Source organism: Triticum urartu, chromosome 4 (assembly GCF_003073215.2).
Source record: "Triticum urartu cultivar G1812 chromosome 4, Tu2.1, whole genome shotgun sequence".
NCBI classification, from domain to species: Eukaryota; Viridiplantae; Streptophyta; class Magnoliopsida; order Poales; family Poaceae; genus Triticum; species Triticum urartu.
The window spans coordinates 557,831,750-557,846,521 of record NC_053025.1 but is presented as its reverse complement, the minus strand read 5'-3'; the positions used below and the strand labels follow the sequence as shown (position 1 = coordinate 557,846,521).

The 14,772-nt window shown below is 49.7% G+C and overlaps 1 protein-coding gene across 1 annotated transcript; it reads left to right on the top strand.

The window, feature by feature from the left end:
* Nucleotides 1–3,801: 3,801 nt before the first annotated feature.
* Nucleotides 3,802–5,257, top strand: LOC125554136. The gene is made up of 2 exons (XM_048717737.1): nucleotides 3,802–4,217; nucleotides 4,873–5,257. Exons 1-2 carry the CDS (start codon nucleotides 3,956–3,958, stop codon nucleotides 5,130–5,132), a joined length of 522 nt encoding a protein of 173 aa, XP_048573694.1. The 5' UTR covers nucleotides 3,802–3,955; the 3' UTR covers nucleotides 5,133–5,257.
* The last annotated feature ends 9,515 nt before the right edge of the window (nucleotides 5,258–14,772 follow it).

Here is a 14,772-nt window from a genome sequence, read left to right as displayed (position 1 = left end):
CCACGAAGGGTCCACGAAGAAGCAACCACCCACAAAGGGTCCACGAAGAAGCAACCTTGTCTATCCCACCATGGCCATCGCCCACGAAGGACTTGCCTCACTAGCGGTAGATCTTCACGAAGTAGGCGATCTCCTTGCCCTTACAAACTTCTTGGTTCAACTCCACAATCTTGTCGGAGGCTCCCAAGTGACACCTAGCCAATCTAGGAGACACCACTCTCCAAGAAGTAACAAATGGTGTGTAGGTAATGAACTCCTTGCTCTTGTGCTTCAAATGATAGTCTCCCCAACACTCAACTCTCTCTCATAGGATTTGGATTTGGTGGAAAGAAGATTTGAGTGGAAAGCAACTTGGGAAGGCTAGAGATCAAGATTCATATGGTAGGAATGGAATGTCTTGATCTCAACACATGAGTAGGTGGTTTTCTCTCAGAACATATGAGTAGGAATGGTGTGTGTGTTCTGATGGCTCTCTCATCGAATGAGAAGGAGGTGGAGGGGTATATATAGCCTCCACACAAAATCCAACCGTTACACAGTTTTCCAATCTCGGTGGGACCGAATCAGAAAACTCGGTCTGACCGAAGTAGTAAACCTAGTGACCATTAGGAATCTCGGTGGGACTGACATGCAACTCGGTAGGACCGATTCGGTTAGGGTTTGGGCATAACGTAATCTCGGTGAGACCGATTACACAAACTCGGTGAGACCGAATTTGGTAATTAGCTAACCAGAGAGTTGGTCAGGCAAACTCGGTGGGACCGATTTGCTCTTTCGGTGAGACCGGGTGGAACTCGGTGAGACCGAAAAGTTACAAAGGGGAAACATTGAGTTTACATTGCAATCTCGGTGGGACCGATTCGCTTTTTCGGTGGGACCGAAAAGTTACGAAAGGGAAACAGAGAGTTTGAAACCCCATCTCGGTGGGACCGAGATCCTTATCGGTAGAACCGAATTGCTAGGGTTTGGCATTGGCTAATGACAAGTGAAACTCGGTGGCGCCGGATAGGAAGAATCGGTAGGACCGAGTTTGGCTTAGAATTTAGGTCATATGTGGATATGGAAAAGTAGTTGAGGGTTTTGGAGCATATCACTAAGCACATGAAGTAAGAGGCTCATTAAGCAACACTTCATCCCTCCTTAATAGTATTGGCTTTTCCTAAAGACTCAATGTGATCTTGGATCACTAAAATATAAAATGAAGAGTCTTGAGCTTTTGAGCTTGAGCCAATCCATTGTCCTTAGCATTTTGAGGGTTCCACTTTCACATCCATGCCATGCCAATCATTGAGCTTTCCTGAAATAATCATCTTGGAATAGCATTAGCTCAATGAGCTATATGTTGTTATGAATTACCAAAACCACCTAGGGATAGTTGCACTTTCACGTGTCGAGAAGTGAACACACGGTGGGAGACGGGATCATAGCACCGATATCCCTTGGAGTTGGAGGGGTAGCCGATGAATATGCAAGCGACAGATCGAGGTGCAATCTTGTGAGAAGCAGTGTCGGCAGTGCTGGGATAGCAAAGGCAACCAAAAATACGCAAGTCGTCATAAGACGGGGGCGTACCAAATAGAAGATGGTAAGGTGCGTAGTTCCACCGTGGGCGGCAGGGTCTAATGTTAAGAAGAAGTGATGCAGTGGCGAGTGCATCCGGCCAGAAATGAGGCGGCATGTTGGCATGAAACAGGAGCGTGCGAACGCAGTCATTCAGAGTGCGAAGGACGCGTTCGGCTCGACCGTTCTGCTGTGAAGTGTACGGGCATGTGAGGCGGAAAACTGTGCCGTGATGCGACAAAAAGGTGCGGAAAGCGAGGTTGTCGAACTCTTTTCCATTGTCCGTCTGAAGCGCAAGGATGGAAAGCCCAAACTGCGTGCGCACATAGGAGTAAAAGGCCGTCAAGGTAGATAGTGCATCCGACTTCCCGCGCAAAGGAAAAGTCCACACATAATGAGAATAGTCATCAAGAATGACCAGATAATATAAATAGCCCGAGTTACTGGGAACCGGAGAAGTCCACACATCGCTATGAATCAACTGAAAAGGAAAAGAAGCAATGGTGGTGGAATTAGTAAACGGCAGGCGAACATGTTTGCCGACTCGACAGGCATGGCAAGTGTGATCCTCGATCTTATTGCAACTGAATCTGAAACTCCTAAAATATGACGGAGTGTGACGGGGTTGGGATGACCCAAGCGAGCGTGCCAGAGATCGACGCTAGCGGAGAGAGCAACCGGTGCGGTGGTGATGGATGAAGGCGAGTGCACCGGATAGAGCTCGTCGGGGCTGTCACATCAGTGAAGTACCATCCTGGTTCGAGCATCTTTGACACAAAAACCAAGCTCGTTAAATTCAACGGTAACAGGATTTTCACGAGTGAAACAACGAACGGAAATGAGATTCTTAATAAGATGAAGTGACACAAGTATGTTAGACAAAGATAATGGAATAGAAGTAGAAGGAAAAGAAGTGTGCCCAACATGTGTGATAGGAAGTGTGGAACCGTCGCCGACAATGATGCGGCGGTCGGTGGAGACAGGAGTGAAGGAGGCAAGGCTATCAGGATGAGCAAACATGTGAGTCGTAGCACCGGTGTCCATGTACCAATCACCACCTCCAGTATAGTTGTTCGGCGTAGGAGCAGCATGCAGCCCGGTGAGGAGCACCGGGTCCCAGGGCGTCGGCGGCAGGGCCGGCGAGGGGGACGGAGACGCCATGGGGAAGCCGTAGCCGCCGCTCAACGGCGGCGGTGGGTACACTCCATACAGCCCCGGCTGCAACTGCGGTGCCGTATAGGCTAGATGGCCTGCCGAAAAAATCTGCGGGCCCGCTGACAGATGCTGCAGGTGCTGGGCGCTGTCTGGCTGCTGCCCAGCGGGCGAGTGTTGGCCCGCTGACGACCCCCACCAGTACCCGGGGGACTCGTACGCGAGCGGAGACCCGTACGTGGATGCGGGCGGAGTCCCGTATGCCCCGTACGTAGGATACCCGTATGTGGGAACGAGCGTGTAGTAGGTGGCGGCCGCCCCGTATGGCGGCGGGGCTGCACCGTAGGGCGCCGGTGGCGGGGCGGCAGAGACGGCGGCGGACGGGCCTGGTGACGTCATTGCTGGTCTGACGGCGGCGATCGACGCGGTTGGGCGGCAGCAGCAGGAGGCTTCGGTTGGAGGCAGTAGCGACGCGCGGCTGGTGGGCGGCTCGAGGAAGCCGCGGGCGCTGGTGGGCTTGGGTGAACAGGTGCAGCGGCGGCTAGCGTGCGATGCTGTCCCGGCATGAGGCCAATGGGATGCGTATAGACTACAGGATGTAAGCACGGAACTGTAACCTTGCTACTGGACGCATGTAAGCACGCGAGTGCAGACTACAACATGCAACCATGCATCAACCAAGCCATGCACGGGCGATCGGGACAGCGATGGCTGGCTAGCGTGCAGCGCTAGCAAAGCGAGGAAGCGCGGGCGGGCGAGCGGCTAGGCAGCGCGTGCAGGGAGAGGAGGAGCGGCGGCCGGCGCGGGAGACGCGCTAGCGGCGGCGGCTAGGTGGCGGCGACGGCGACGGCGGCGCGCGGCGGCGGCGGCGGCGGATGGCTAGGGTTAGAACTCGGAAACTGATACCATGTATGATGTTGGAATTACGTGTTGTATTTTTCAGGTACAAACGCACGTATATATATGATGTACACGAGTAGGCCATGACCTTAGCTATACAGGGCAACTAAAAGGTGGGCCTAATAATACAAATATGCCCAACACATATACTCAACACTTCTCGTCGGTAAAAAAAGATCAGAGCGGGCGGGTGCGGAGGAGAAACCTGACACCTGAGGAAGAGTTACTTCGGCCGTTCGGCGGTGGCAGAAAAGAGAAGGAGAAGAGAGAGGCAGCACCAACGAAACAGGTTCTCATAGAGATAGAGGCTGTCAGAATAACTGGAAAGTCCAGAGGTATCCCAATGGAGCAAGCTCTCAAGGAGGCAGAGGCTACTGTGGAAGTGGCAGAGCACGACGAACATGCTCCCGAGGAGATTCAGGCTACTACAGTAGAGGACAAGTTGAAGAAGCTTAATCTGAAGAAAAAGCCGAGGAGGCGCAGGGGTAAGAACAAGGTTGTGGATGAATCTCTTTCTGATCCAAATGCCTACGAAGCTCGTCTTCATCGAAAATTCTGGGATTCAACATTTGCTGGCCCACGATATGGTTCCTACGAGACCACAAGTAAGTAGTCTTATCCTTGCACGGCTAAACTTTTGTTTGCATTGAACTCCTCCATATGCATTTTGTTCTTTGAGTTTTGGTTATATCCATCTTTTTTTAGGTTTCCCAGCTACTTTCCTCCTTTCATGCCTATCCACTAAATGGCCTTGTTCCATCAGAGCAAAACCAAAATTGTATCAGCAGGCCTTCTGTGTTATTATAATTGAAATAACAAATCTTTATACATATTTAAACTTGTACTCCCTCCGACTAAAATTGAGTCACTTATTTTGGGACCGAGGAGTACCAAACAGACCCTGTTGTAATAGTTGAAATAGAAAATCTCTATACATATTTTTGATTACAAACTATGTAAATTAATTATACAGTTTTGGCTTGCCATCGTAGGTTTTTGTTTTGATAATTTAGTGCGTCAAACTTCTATTGGGCTTATTTTAGATTCTACATTATTTCATCATATATAAATAAGACACATTCGTAACATTTGTTTCCCTTCCTGTGCGATTCACTGATGATGTATGTGACCTCGCTGGCCATCAGAGTCAATATCGTACCACAACCTATAATTTCTTTTCTAAGTTTGTTTTTACTAATATGGCATAATATGTTATTTGTAATCTTTTCTCACTAACTACTCTGTTTGTCAACTATGCAGCTTCTATCCCTCCCATGCGATTCACTGATGATGAGTGTGACCTCGCTGGACCACTTGAGACTCTTCAGATTTTTTCAATCAAAGTCGTTGGAGTAAAGAAGGGGATATCTTGGCCACTTAGTCTCTATGGCAAGATTGCGGCGCGCGACACAGTTGATCGCAATCGCAATATCATCTTTGATTGCGACAGGGATAACTGTGAAATCCTCTACGAGGATGTACTTATATATTCTCCAAAAATACTATTTTCTCTTTTTTAACTTTTTCAACCATAGTATTCTCGAAAAGCATGCCCTACAACTAACAAAGAGATATGAATAATTATATAATTTGAGCTGGAGAACTCATGGCATGTATCTTGTGGTTGGTTGAAAATCCTAATAATTAAAAAGCTTATGGCATCTAAGCAACAATCCTGTGGTTATATGACATGATCTTTGTAAACAATTCCCATAATGATACAATTTGCTAACATGCTCTGTCTCCTGCCTGTACTTGATTAAATTCCATAATGTCTACTGACTGTATTTGATTAAAATTCAATAACGTGCAAGCTCTGGTAAACGTCATGCTGGAATTTAGCCTATTTTGGGCAGCCCAATAACTATTTTAGAAATTCTTAATAAATTCTACAGGCCACTTAGCCCATTTGTGCAAGGCAAGGGATACTACTAAAGTTTAGTCCCACATTGCTAGTTTAGTGAGAGTTGGACCTCCTTATAAGGGAGGTTTTTTTCCCACTTGTACGGGCATGAGAACAAGAGGGATATCCACACGTGCTCCTCCGCCGCCCGCCTCGCCACGCCACGCCACGCTTCGTCACGACGCGCCGCGGGTTGCGGAAATGAGCCGAGGGACAACGCGCCTCTTTGGCTGCTGCCTGTTCGCTTCGTCTCCCTTCGTTGCTTCACCTCCGGCCGCAGCCTCTTCACATCCTTCTCCTGTGCCTAGCGTGCACCGCAGGTCGGGACAGTAGGCCTCCGAAACCGCACCTTTTGAGTCCTGTACGGGAGAAGGGTGATAAGGTTTTTGGGGAGCGCTCCGCGTGACTACTGGCTTTTTCATCACGGACTCCGACGACTACTTCCCCGACGACGACTTCTTCCCCGACGTCCACGACCTCCTCGACGACATGGCAGGCGAGGACACCGACCCCAAGTCCAGCGCTTCTGCTGCTACTGCCCCATACGTGTTATTCTCCTTTCTGTTAGAGGTCCTTCTGCAATTCCTTGTTCTAGTATTTGCCCTACATATGTTAGACTCTATTTCATATATGCAACTTGCTATACCGTCTGCTTTAGATATGATAGGCTACGGTTCATATATGCAGAAGCTATTCACCTTCTCTCTGTCAAAACGCATGATTTGTTTTATCTCTACTATATTAGTCATGCTTTATCTAGTATTTCTGTTAATAAAATCATTTGGTAAATTTCTCATATTTCCAACAATCTAAAAACCTTATTATAGGGAATTTACCCCGAGTGGTTTTGCTGCTTCCATGAGACCTCCTATGTTTGAGGGTATCCACTATAAGAGGTGGCGCGTGAGAGCATTCTTATGGTTTCAAACCATGAGTTGCTATGATGCCACTCTCGGCAAACCTGAAGGAGAGCTTGATGCTCAACAGGCACAAGCTTTTCAGAAAATGGATACTCTATTTAAGGCTGCTCTCTTGAGTGTTCTTGGTGAGAACATAGTTGATGCTTATGCGTCAATTGATAATGGAAAAGATATGTGGGATGCACTCGAGGCCAAGTTTGGGGTCTCGGATGCTGGCACTGAGCTGTACATCATGGAGCAATTCTATGATTACAGGATGACTGAAGAGCGCTCCGTGGTTGAGCAAGCTCATGAGATACAGTCATTTACTAGAGAACTTGAGCACTTCAGTTGTATGCTACCGGACAAGTTTGTTGCCGGAGGTATCATCACTAAGCTTCCTCCTTCATGGAGGAACTTTGCTACCTTGCTGAAGCATAAGAGGCAGGAGTTTTCCGTCCCGGATCTCATTGTCACTCTTGATGTGGAAGAAAAGGCGAGAGCAAAGGACACACATGCTCGAGGTATTGAGGGAGGATCTAGTGCCAATGTGGTACAGAAGCAGAACTTCCAGCCCCACAAGTTCAAGAACAAGGGCAAGTTTGATGGAAAAGCAAAGTTTGATGGGAAGAACAAGGCTGTGCAACACACGAACTTCAAGAGGAAGAATGACAAGAAGAAAGGTGCTTGTCATGTGTGTGGGGATCCTGATCATTGGGCTCCTAATTGCCCTAATCGCTATGACAAGCGTCATCCTGGGAAAGGCGGCAAGACCGCTAATGTTGTCATTGGAGACACTGACATGAAGAATGCTGGGTATGGTATATTTCCCACTATTCTTTCAGTATGTCATTCTCCTGACTGGTTGATTGACACGGGTGCTAATGTGCATGTATGCGGTGATATTTCCATGTTTTCGTCTTATCAGACCGTAGGGACTTCAACCGTGCTGATGGGCAACGGTTCAAGTGCTTCTATTCGTGGTGTTGGCACGGTCGATCATAAGTTTACTTCGGGGAAGATCGTGCGGCCGAAGAACGTGCATTATGTCCCCTGTGTTAATAAAAATCTTGTTAGCGGATCTCTTCTGTGTAGAGATGGCTACAAGCTTGTCTTTGAGTCGAATAAATTTGTAATATCCAAGTATGGAACCTTTGTTGGTAAAGGCTATGAGTCAGGAGGCTTGTTTCGTTTATCCTTATCAGACGTTTGCAATAAAGTTGTTAATTATATTTGCAACAATAGTGAATCCAATGTGTGGCATTCACGTCTTTGTCATATTAACTTTGGTTGCATGTCGCGACTAGCGAAGTTGAACTTAATCCCTAGTTTCACCACCGTCAAGGGATCTAAGTGTCAAGTGTGTGTGCAAGCTAAGCAACCTCGTAAGTCTCACACGACTGCGGAAATAAGAAATCTTGCACCACTAGAGCTCATACATTCAGATCTATGTGAAATGAATGGTGTGTTGACAAAAGGTGGAAAGAAATATTTCATGACGTTAATTGATGACTCCACTAGATACTACCGTGTGTATCTTCTGAAATCTAAGGATGAGGCTTTGAACTTTTTCAAGATCTATAAAGCTGAAGTGGAAAACCAACTTGATTGGAAAATCAAGAGGCTTAGGTCCGACCGTGGTGGAGAGTATCTTTTCAATGAGTTTGATGCATTTTGTGTGGAACATGGTATAATCCATGAGAGGACGCCTCCCTACTCACCTCAGTCAAATGGGATGGCCGAAAGAAGGAACCGTACTCTAACTGATTTGGTTAATGCCATGTTAGACACATCGGGTCTCTCCAAGGCATGGTGGGGGGAGGCGATATTGACAGCATGTCATGTCCTGAACCGAGTCCCCACAAAGAACAAAGAGATAACTCCATTCGAGGAATGGGAGAAGAAAAGGTTAAAACTCTCTTATCTGCGAACATGGGGTTGTTTGGCGAAAGTCAATGCTCCAATTTCAAAGAAGCGGAAGCTTGGACCAAAGACTGTGGATTGTGTTTTCCTGGGATATGCTTTTCATAGCATTGGTTATAGATTCTTGGTTGTAAAATCTGAGGTACCTGACATGCATGTCGGTACGATCATGGAGTCGAATGATGCGACTTTCTTTGAAGATATCTTTCCCATGAAGGATATGGCTACCTCATCTAATCAGGAGATGCCTAGTTCATCGAATCAGGAACCAATTACAATTACCGAACCTACAATTTTGATGGAACACTTTGAAAGTCCTGTGGAGGAGAACAATGAAGTTCCTATTAGGAGCAAGAGACAGAGGACTGCAAAGTCCTTTGGTGATGATTTTCTTGTGTACCTCATAGATGACACTCCCAGTTCTATTTCAGAGGCCTATGCATCTGAAGATGCTGACTACTGGAAGGAAGCGGTTCGTAGCGAGATGGATTCCATCTTGGCGAATGAAACCTGGGAGATAACTGATCATCCTTATGGGTGCAAACCTATAGGATGCAAATGGGTATTCAAGAAGAAGCTTAGGACTGATGGTACTATTGAAAAGTACAAGGCTCGGCTCGTGGCTAAGGGTTATACTCAAAAGGAAGGTGAAGACTTCTTTGATACTTACTCACCTGTGGCTCGACTGACCACTATACGAGTTCTACTTTCACTAGCTGCCTCGCATGGTCTTCTCGTTCATCAAATGGATGTTAAGACTGCTTTCCTAAATGGAGAGTTGGACGAGGAAATTTATATGGAACAACCAGATGAGTTTGTACTAGATGGTCAGGAAGGGAAAGTGTGCAAGTTGCTGAAGTCTTTGTACGGACTTAAGCAAGCACCCAAACAGTGGCATGAGAAGTTTGAAAGAACTTTAACAGCTGCAGGCTTTGTTGTGAACGAAGCTGACAAATGTGTGTACTATCGCCATGGTGGGGGCGAGGGAGTTATCCTGTGCTTGTATGTTGATGACATACTGATTTTCGGAATAAATCTGAATGTTATTAAGGAGGTCAAGGATTCCGTATCTCGTTGTTTTGAGATGAAGGATTTAGGAGTGGATGATGTCATTCTGAACATCAAGTTGTTGAGAGACGATGATGGTGGGATTACATTGCTTCAATCTCACTATGTTGAAAAGATCTTGAGTCGCTTTGGCTATAGTGACTACAAGCCCTCTCCAACACCATATGATGCGAGTGTGTTACTTCGAAAGAATCGAAGAATTGCTAGAGATCAATTGAAATATTCTCAGATTATTGGCTCGCTTATGTACTTAGCAAGTGCTACAAGACCTGACATCTCTTTTGCTGTTAGCAAACTGAGTCGGTTTGTCTCAAAACCAGGAGATGTGCATTGGAAAGCTCTAGAGAGAGTTTTGCGTTATTTGAAAGGCACTGCAAATTATGGAATTCACTACACCGGGCATCCAAAGGTGCTTGAAGGGTATAGTGACTCAAACTGGATCTCAGATGCTGATGAGATAAAGGCCACGAGCGGTTATGTATTCACTCATGGAGGTGGCGCTGTTTCTTGGAAGTCTTGCAAGCAGACCATCTTAATGAGGTCAACAATGGAAGCAAAACTCACAGCACTAGATACAGCTACGGTTGAAGCAGATTGGCTTCGCCGGCTCTTGAATGACTTGTCGGTTGTTGAGAAACCTGTACCGGGTGTCCTTATGAACTGCGACAATCAAACTGTGATCACGAAAGTGAGCAGCTCAAAGGATAACATGAAGTCATCAAGACATGTTCAGAGAAGGTTAAAGTCTGTCAGGAAAATGAAAAACTCCGGAGTTATTGCGTTGGATTATATCCAAACGTCTAAAAATCTGGCAGATCCTTTTACTAAGGGTCTATAACGTAATGTGATAGATAATGCATCAAGGGAGATGGGTATGAGACCCACAATATGAGTTGTTCACAGTGGTAACCTATTCTTTGTGATCGGAGATCCCGTGAATTAGATGTGGAAGACAAGCTGTTGGTTAACTGAGAGGAGAGTATCCTTACTATTCATAATACCACTCCATGAAGATGCAATACTCTCCTAATCTGCATGGTAGGTTGATGTATATCTTAATGTGTTCTAAGTGGCTTATTTAAGCAGAGATGTTATCCTGCAGAACATCTTTTGAAGAACACACCTATATGAGTCCGATTGTCAAACGTCGCAATCTATGAGAGTAGGGTTCTCTCTAGTAAACTCATGAAAGGTCACGGAGTATGACGCATAAGCTCCACCCGCGGGGAAGACCCACGGTAGCCACGTATCGGTCAAGGCTTTATGTGAAGCTAGATTCGCAGAAAACTTGCAGTCCAAGGCCCAGTCCACTGTTCAAGTTGCTTACTAGTGTAGCATAGAGTTCTAGGTGGAAGTTCAACTTAACAGTCTCCATTGCAGTACCGGTATATAAAACAGTGTTCTGGAACCAAAGGCAAATTTCTGTGTGCCTCTGGGATCTGGTGGGGGATTGCTGGAATTTAGTCTATTTTGGGCAGCCCAATAACTATTTCAGAAATTCCTAATAAATCCTAGAGGCCCACTTAGCCCATTTGTGCAAGGCAAGGGATACTACTAAAGTTTAGTCCCACATTACCAGTTTAGTGGGAGTTGGACCTCCTTATAAGGGAGGTTCTTTCCCCACTTGTACGAGCATGAGAACAAGAGGGATATCCACGCGCGCTCCTCCTCCGCCGCCCGCCTCGCCACGCCACGCCACGCCTCGTCACGACGCGCCGCGGGTTGCGGGAATGAGCTGAGCCGATATCTAAATTTTTTGCCACGCACGACGGGTATACGAAAGGTCACGTGGGAGTTGAAATGTTTTCTGTAGTGGACACTGAATTCGAACAGCGCGTCTCTTCGGCCGCTGCCTGTTCGCTTCGTCTCCCTTCGTTGCTTCACCTCCTGCCGCAGCCTCTTCGCGTCCTTCTCCTGTGCCTATATAAGAGAGGTCGCTCCTCTCTAAAGAGACACAACAGAAGCTCCTCTTCCTCTCGCCACAAAGTTCCGACCACTGCGCTCCTGCTACGCTCTTCTCCATCCCGTCTTGCAACGTGCACCGCAGGTCGGGACAGTAGGCCTCCGAAACCGCACCTTTTGAGTCCTGTACGAGAGAAGGGTGATAAGGTTTTTGGGGAGCGCTCCGTGCGACTACTGGCTTTTTCATCACGAACTCCGACGACTACTTCCCCGACGATGACTTCTTCCCCGACGTCCACGACCTCCTCGACGACATGGCAGGCGAGGACACCGACCCCAAGTCTAGCGCTTCTGCTGCTACTGCCCCGTATGTGTTATTCTCCTTTCTGTTAGAGGTCCTTCTGCAATTCCTTATTCTAGTATTTTCCCTACATATGTTAGACTCTATTTCATATATGCAACTTGCTATACTGTCTGCTTTAGATATGATAGGCTACGGTTCATATATGCAGAAGCTATTCACCTTCTCTCTGTCAGAACGCATGACTTGTTTTATCTCTACTATATTAGTCATGCTTTATCTAGTATTTCTGTTAATAAAATCATTTGGTAAATTGCTCATATTTCCAACACGTCATGCCTCATGGACGATTGTAGTTGAGTGGTTACTTTGAACTTTTCACCTCAGTTTTTGCAAGTACAATGCACGCTTCTTTTTGAAGATTTTGAATTGTCGGTTCTTATATAGTGTGGCTTGTCAGTTGTTTGCTCGTAACGATATGTAATCAGAGTTAGTAGCCTATGGACTGTGGTGGTATCAATAGCTGTGTTGAACACTTAAATGTCTGCCCCAGTTTGGTCCATATTTTTTACTGCACTTTGTCGCTGCTTTATGCCATGTTTAGTACTCAAAGCATGTTTGGCCAAATATGTCTTCAGATAACAGGACGAAACTTTTTGCTGCAGCTGTTTTATTTGCTGCTTGCTACTTTCTAAAATTGATGTGAGTTCATAATCTTGTTCAGTAAGTGTCGGAGTAAATAGCCATGGGTAGCCTAGCCGGCTTCCCCTGGCCCTTCTGAAAAAATTACGAGCCCGTCCGGCTCTTAAGAATCCAAGACATGGGGCCGCCTTCCCCTTGCTGGCTGTCACCCAGGCCGGCTTTTGGAAGGTGGCCCGACTTTAGCCCTCATGAAGAAAGCCATGGGAGGGCCGACTTCGAGAAGCCGACCGAGAGAAGGCCGACTCCAAGAAGCCGGCTCCCATAAAGCGGTCAAGACTGTACCCTCAAAGTTTGCATCCACCTAGCGGCGATGTGACGGGGCGTGGCTACAATGAAGCCTGCCTCCCCAGAATCCCGGAGCACGCCTGGCACAGTGCGCCGTACGGAGTGGGCATGACCCGTCCGGTGCGGCACTGTTTCCATGCTGACCGTGGCGTCACCCACGACGGGCCGCCAGCGCAGCCCACAGATGGTGGGCCCCTTCGGGCAGAGAGACACCTGAAGGCGGCCACGCCTCCCCCCAGTCGGCCCAAGACAGAGCCGGCTCCCCGCAGCCGGCTTGCCGCCTCCCTCGAAGGAGACGCCCTATTAAGGAGACAAGACGCGGTGAGGCTACAGCGGTCGCCCGACGGGCGGCGGCACTGTAGCCGCGCCTACCACGATGAAGCCCACGTCACCAAGATAGAGCAACAGTAACCAGCCGCCGACCAGGCCCTGGACAGTGGGGCCTGCCTGTCGACCGAGGGGCCGGTAGCCGGCGGGACCCACTAGTCGGTAGGCCCCAGCAGTCGGCGTAGAAGCCGGCGAGCGCAGTCACAGACGGCTGGGCCCCGTGCCCAGTCGGATTACCATTGTACCCTCGGGGGGTAGGCCTATATAAACCCCCCGGGGCACCCATGCAAAGGGTTCGACCCCCTGCTAGTCCTAGACACCACACAAGGAGAAGAATCAGGCTAGCCGTGCCCTTCTTCCTCCTCCCATCGAACAGCTCAAGGAGCATTGTGTAGCTACTTGTCCATCTAGTGACCATGCGGAGACCCCGCAGAGCAGCAGTAGGGGTGTTATCTCCACGGAGAGCCCCGAAGCTGGTTAAGATCCGCTGGCGTGCATGTCTTCGCCTTATCCCGTTTCCAGGCACCGGCGACGTCTTACTGGCTCCCACAATGATAAGCCATCCGTTGGCATATGTCGCACCTACCACCCGACATTTGGCGCCCACCGTGGGGCCAGGTGCACCGTCGTCCGGAGACCTGTTCTGGACGGGAACCCTCTTCCTCCCCCGCGAGCGTCGCCAGCCCGGCACGCCCGATGGCGCTTGCCACGATGCGCTGCAAGGCATCACCAACGCCTGGGCAGCGAGCAGCCTCGCTGATATCCTCGACAAGACCCTCATCTCCGATGAGCTCGCCTCCGATGCGGGCACCGACCACCTCGCCAACCTCCTCGGCCAGCTCCATGTATCCAGCGAGCCCGCTGTGGATCTGGAGTCGGTTGGCTCCACCGATCCGATGCCTGTCGACTCCGACACGGCCTCGTTTGACACCTTCCCCACCTACGTCGCGATCTACAACGACCTGCTTCCCCGAGCCGGTGGCTGCGACGCTGTCACCACCGAGGTGATGGTCATCAGCCACGACGGCGCTGCTAACGAGAGCGCCCACGACGCCCCGCACGCGGCGGCCCACGACTTGTCCACCCCCCTCCCGGCTGATGCCGACGACGAAGCACTGGAGGCGCGCCGCCTCGCCCTCCTCGCAGAGGGCCGGAGGCTGGCCTCCGTGAGACGCCTCACCGAGGCCTACCAGCGCGAAGCTGACCGCGCCGCCTTCGGCACGCTGGCCCTGGGCGGGCCAAGCCGGGCCGGCATTGTCAAGCAACGCGGCGCCGTTATCGCCGACACACTGGGAGTCAACCGCCCAGTCTACGCCACTCCACTCGAGAACCTGCGCGCCGCCCAGGCGGCCATAGACGACCTGGACGGACTGGGGGCCGAAGAACTTCCCCACATGGCTCGACACATCCAACAGCTGATCGATGCAGCCGCGCAGCGGCACGAAGCTGACGCCCGCGCGGAAAGCCCTCCCCCGCGCCGAGATCACGGCGCGACGTCCCGGAGACCGACTACGAGCAACACCCGCGCGCGGCGCGAGAAAGAGCCGACTGCCAGCCGAAGACGAACCCGAATCTCCATCGAGCGAGACACAGACGGCCATCCCCGAGCCATGGAATGGCGGGGCAACCCGCCTCCGCCTCGACCCTGTGGAGAGAGATATCCCACCCCGCCACCGGTGGCGCACCCGACTCTCAGCGGCCGACTAGGTCGCCGCGAAGGAGTCGGCGAGAACGACGCCCACCATCAGATTGACCGCCTGGCGCGATCCCTGGCGCTGGAAGAAGAAGACGATGTCGGTCCGCCTTGCTTCGGCCCCCGCATCCGTGACGAGCCCTTCCCCAAAGGGTTC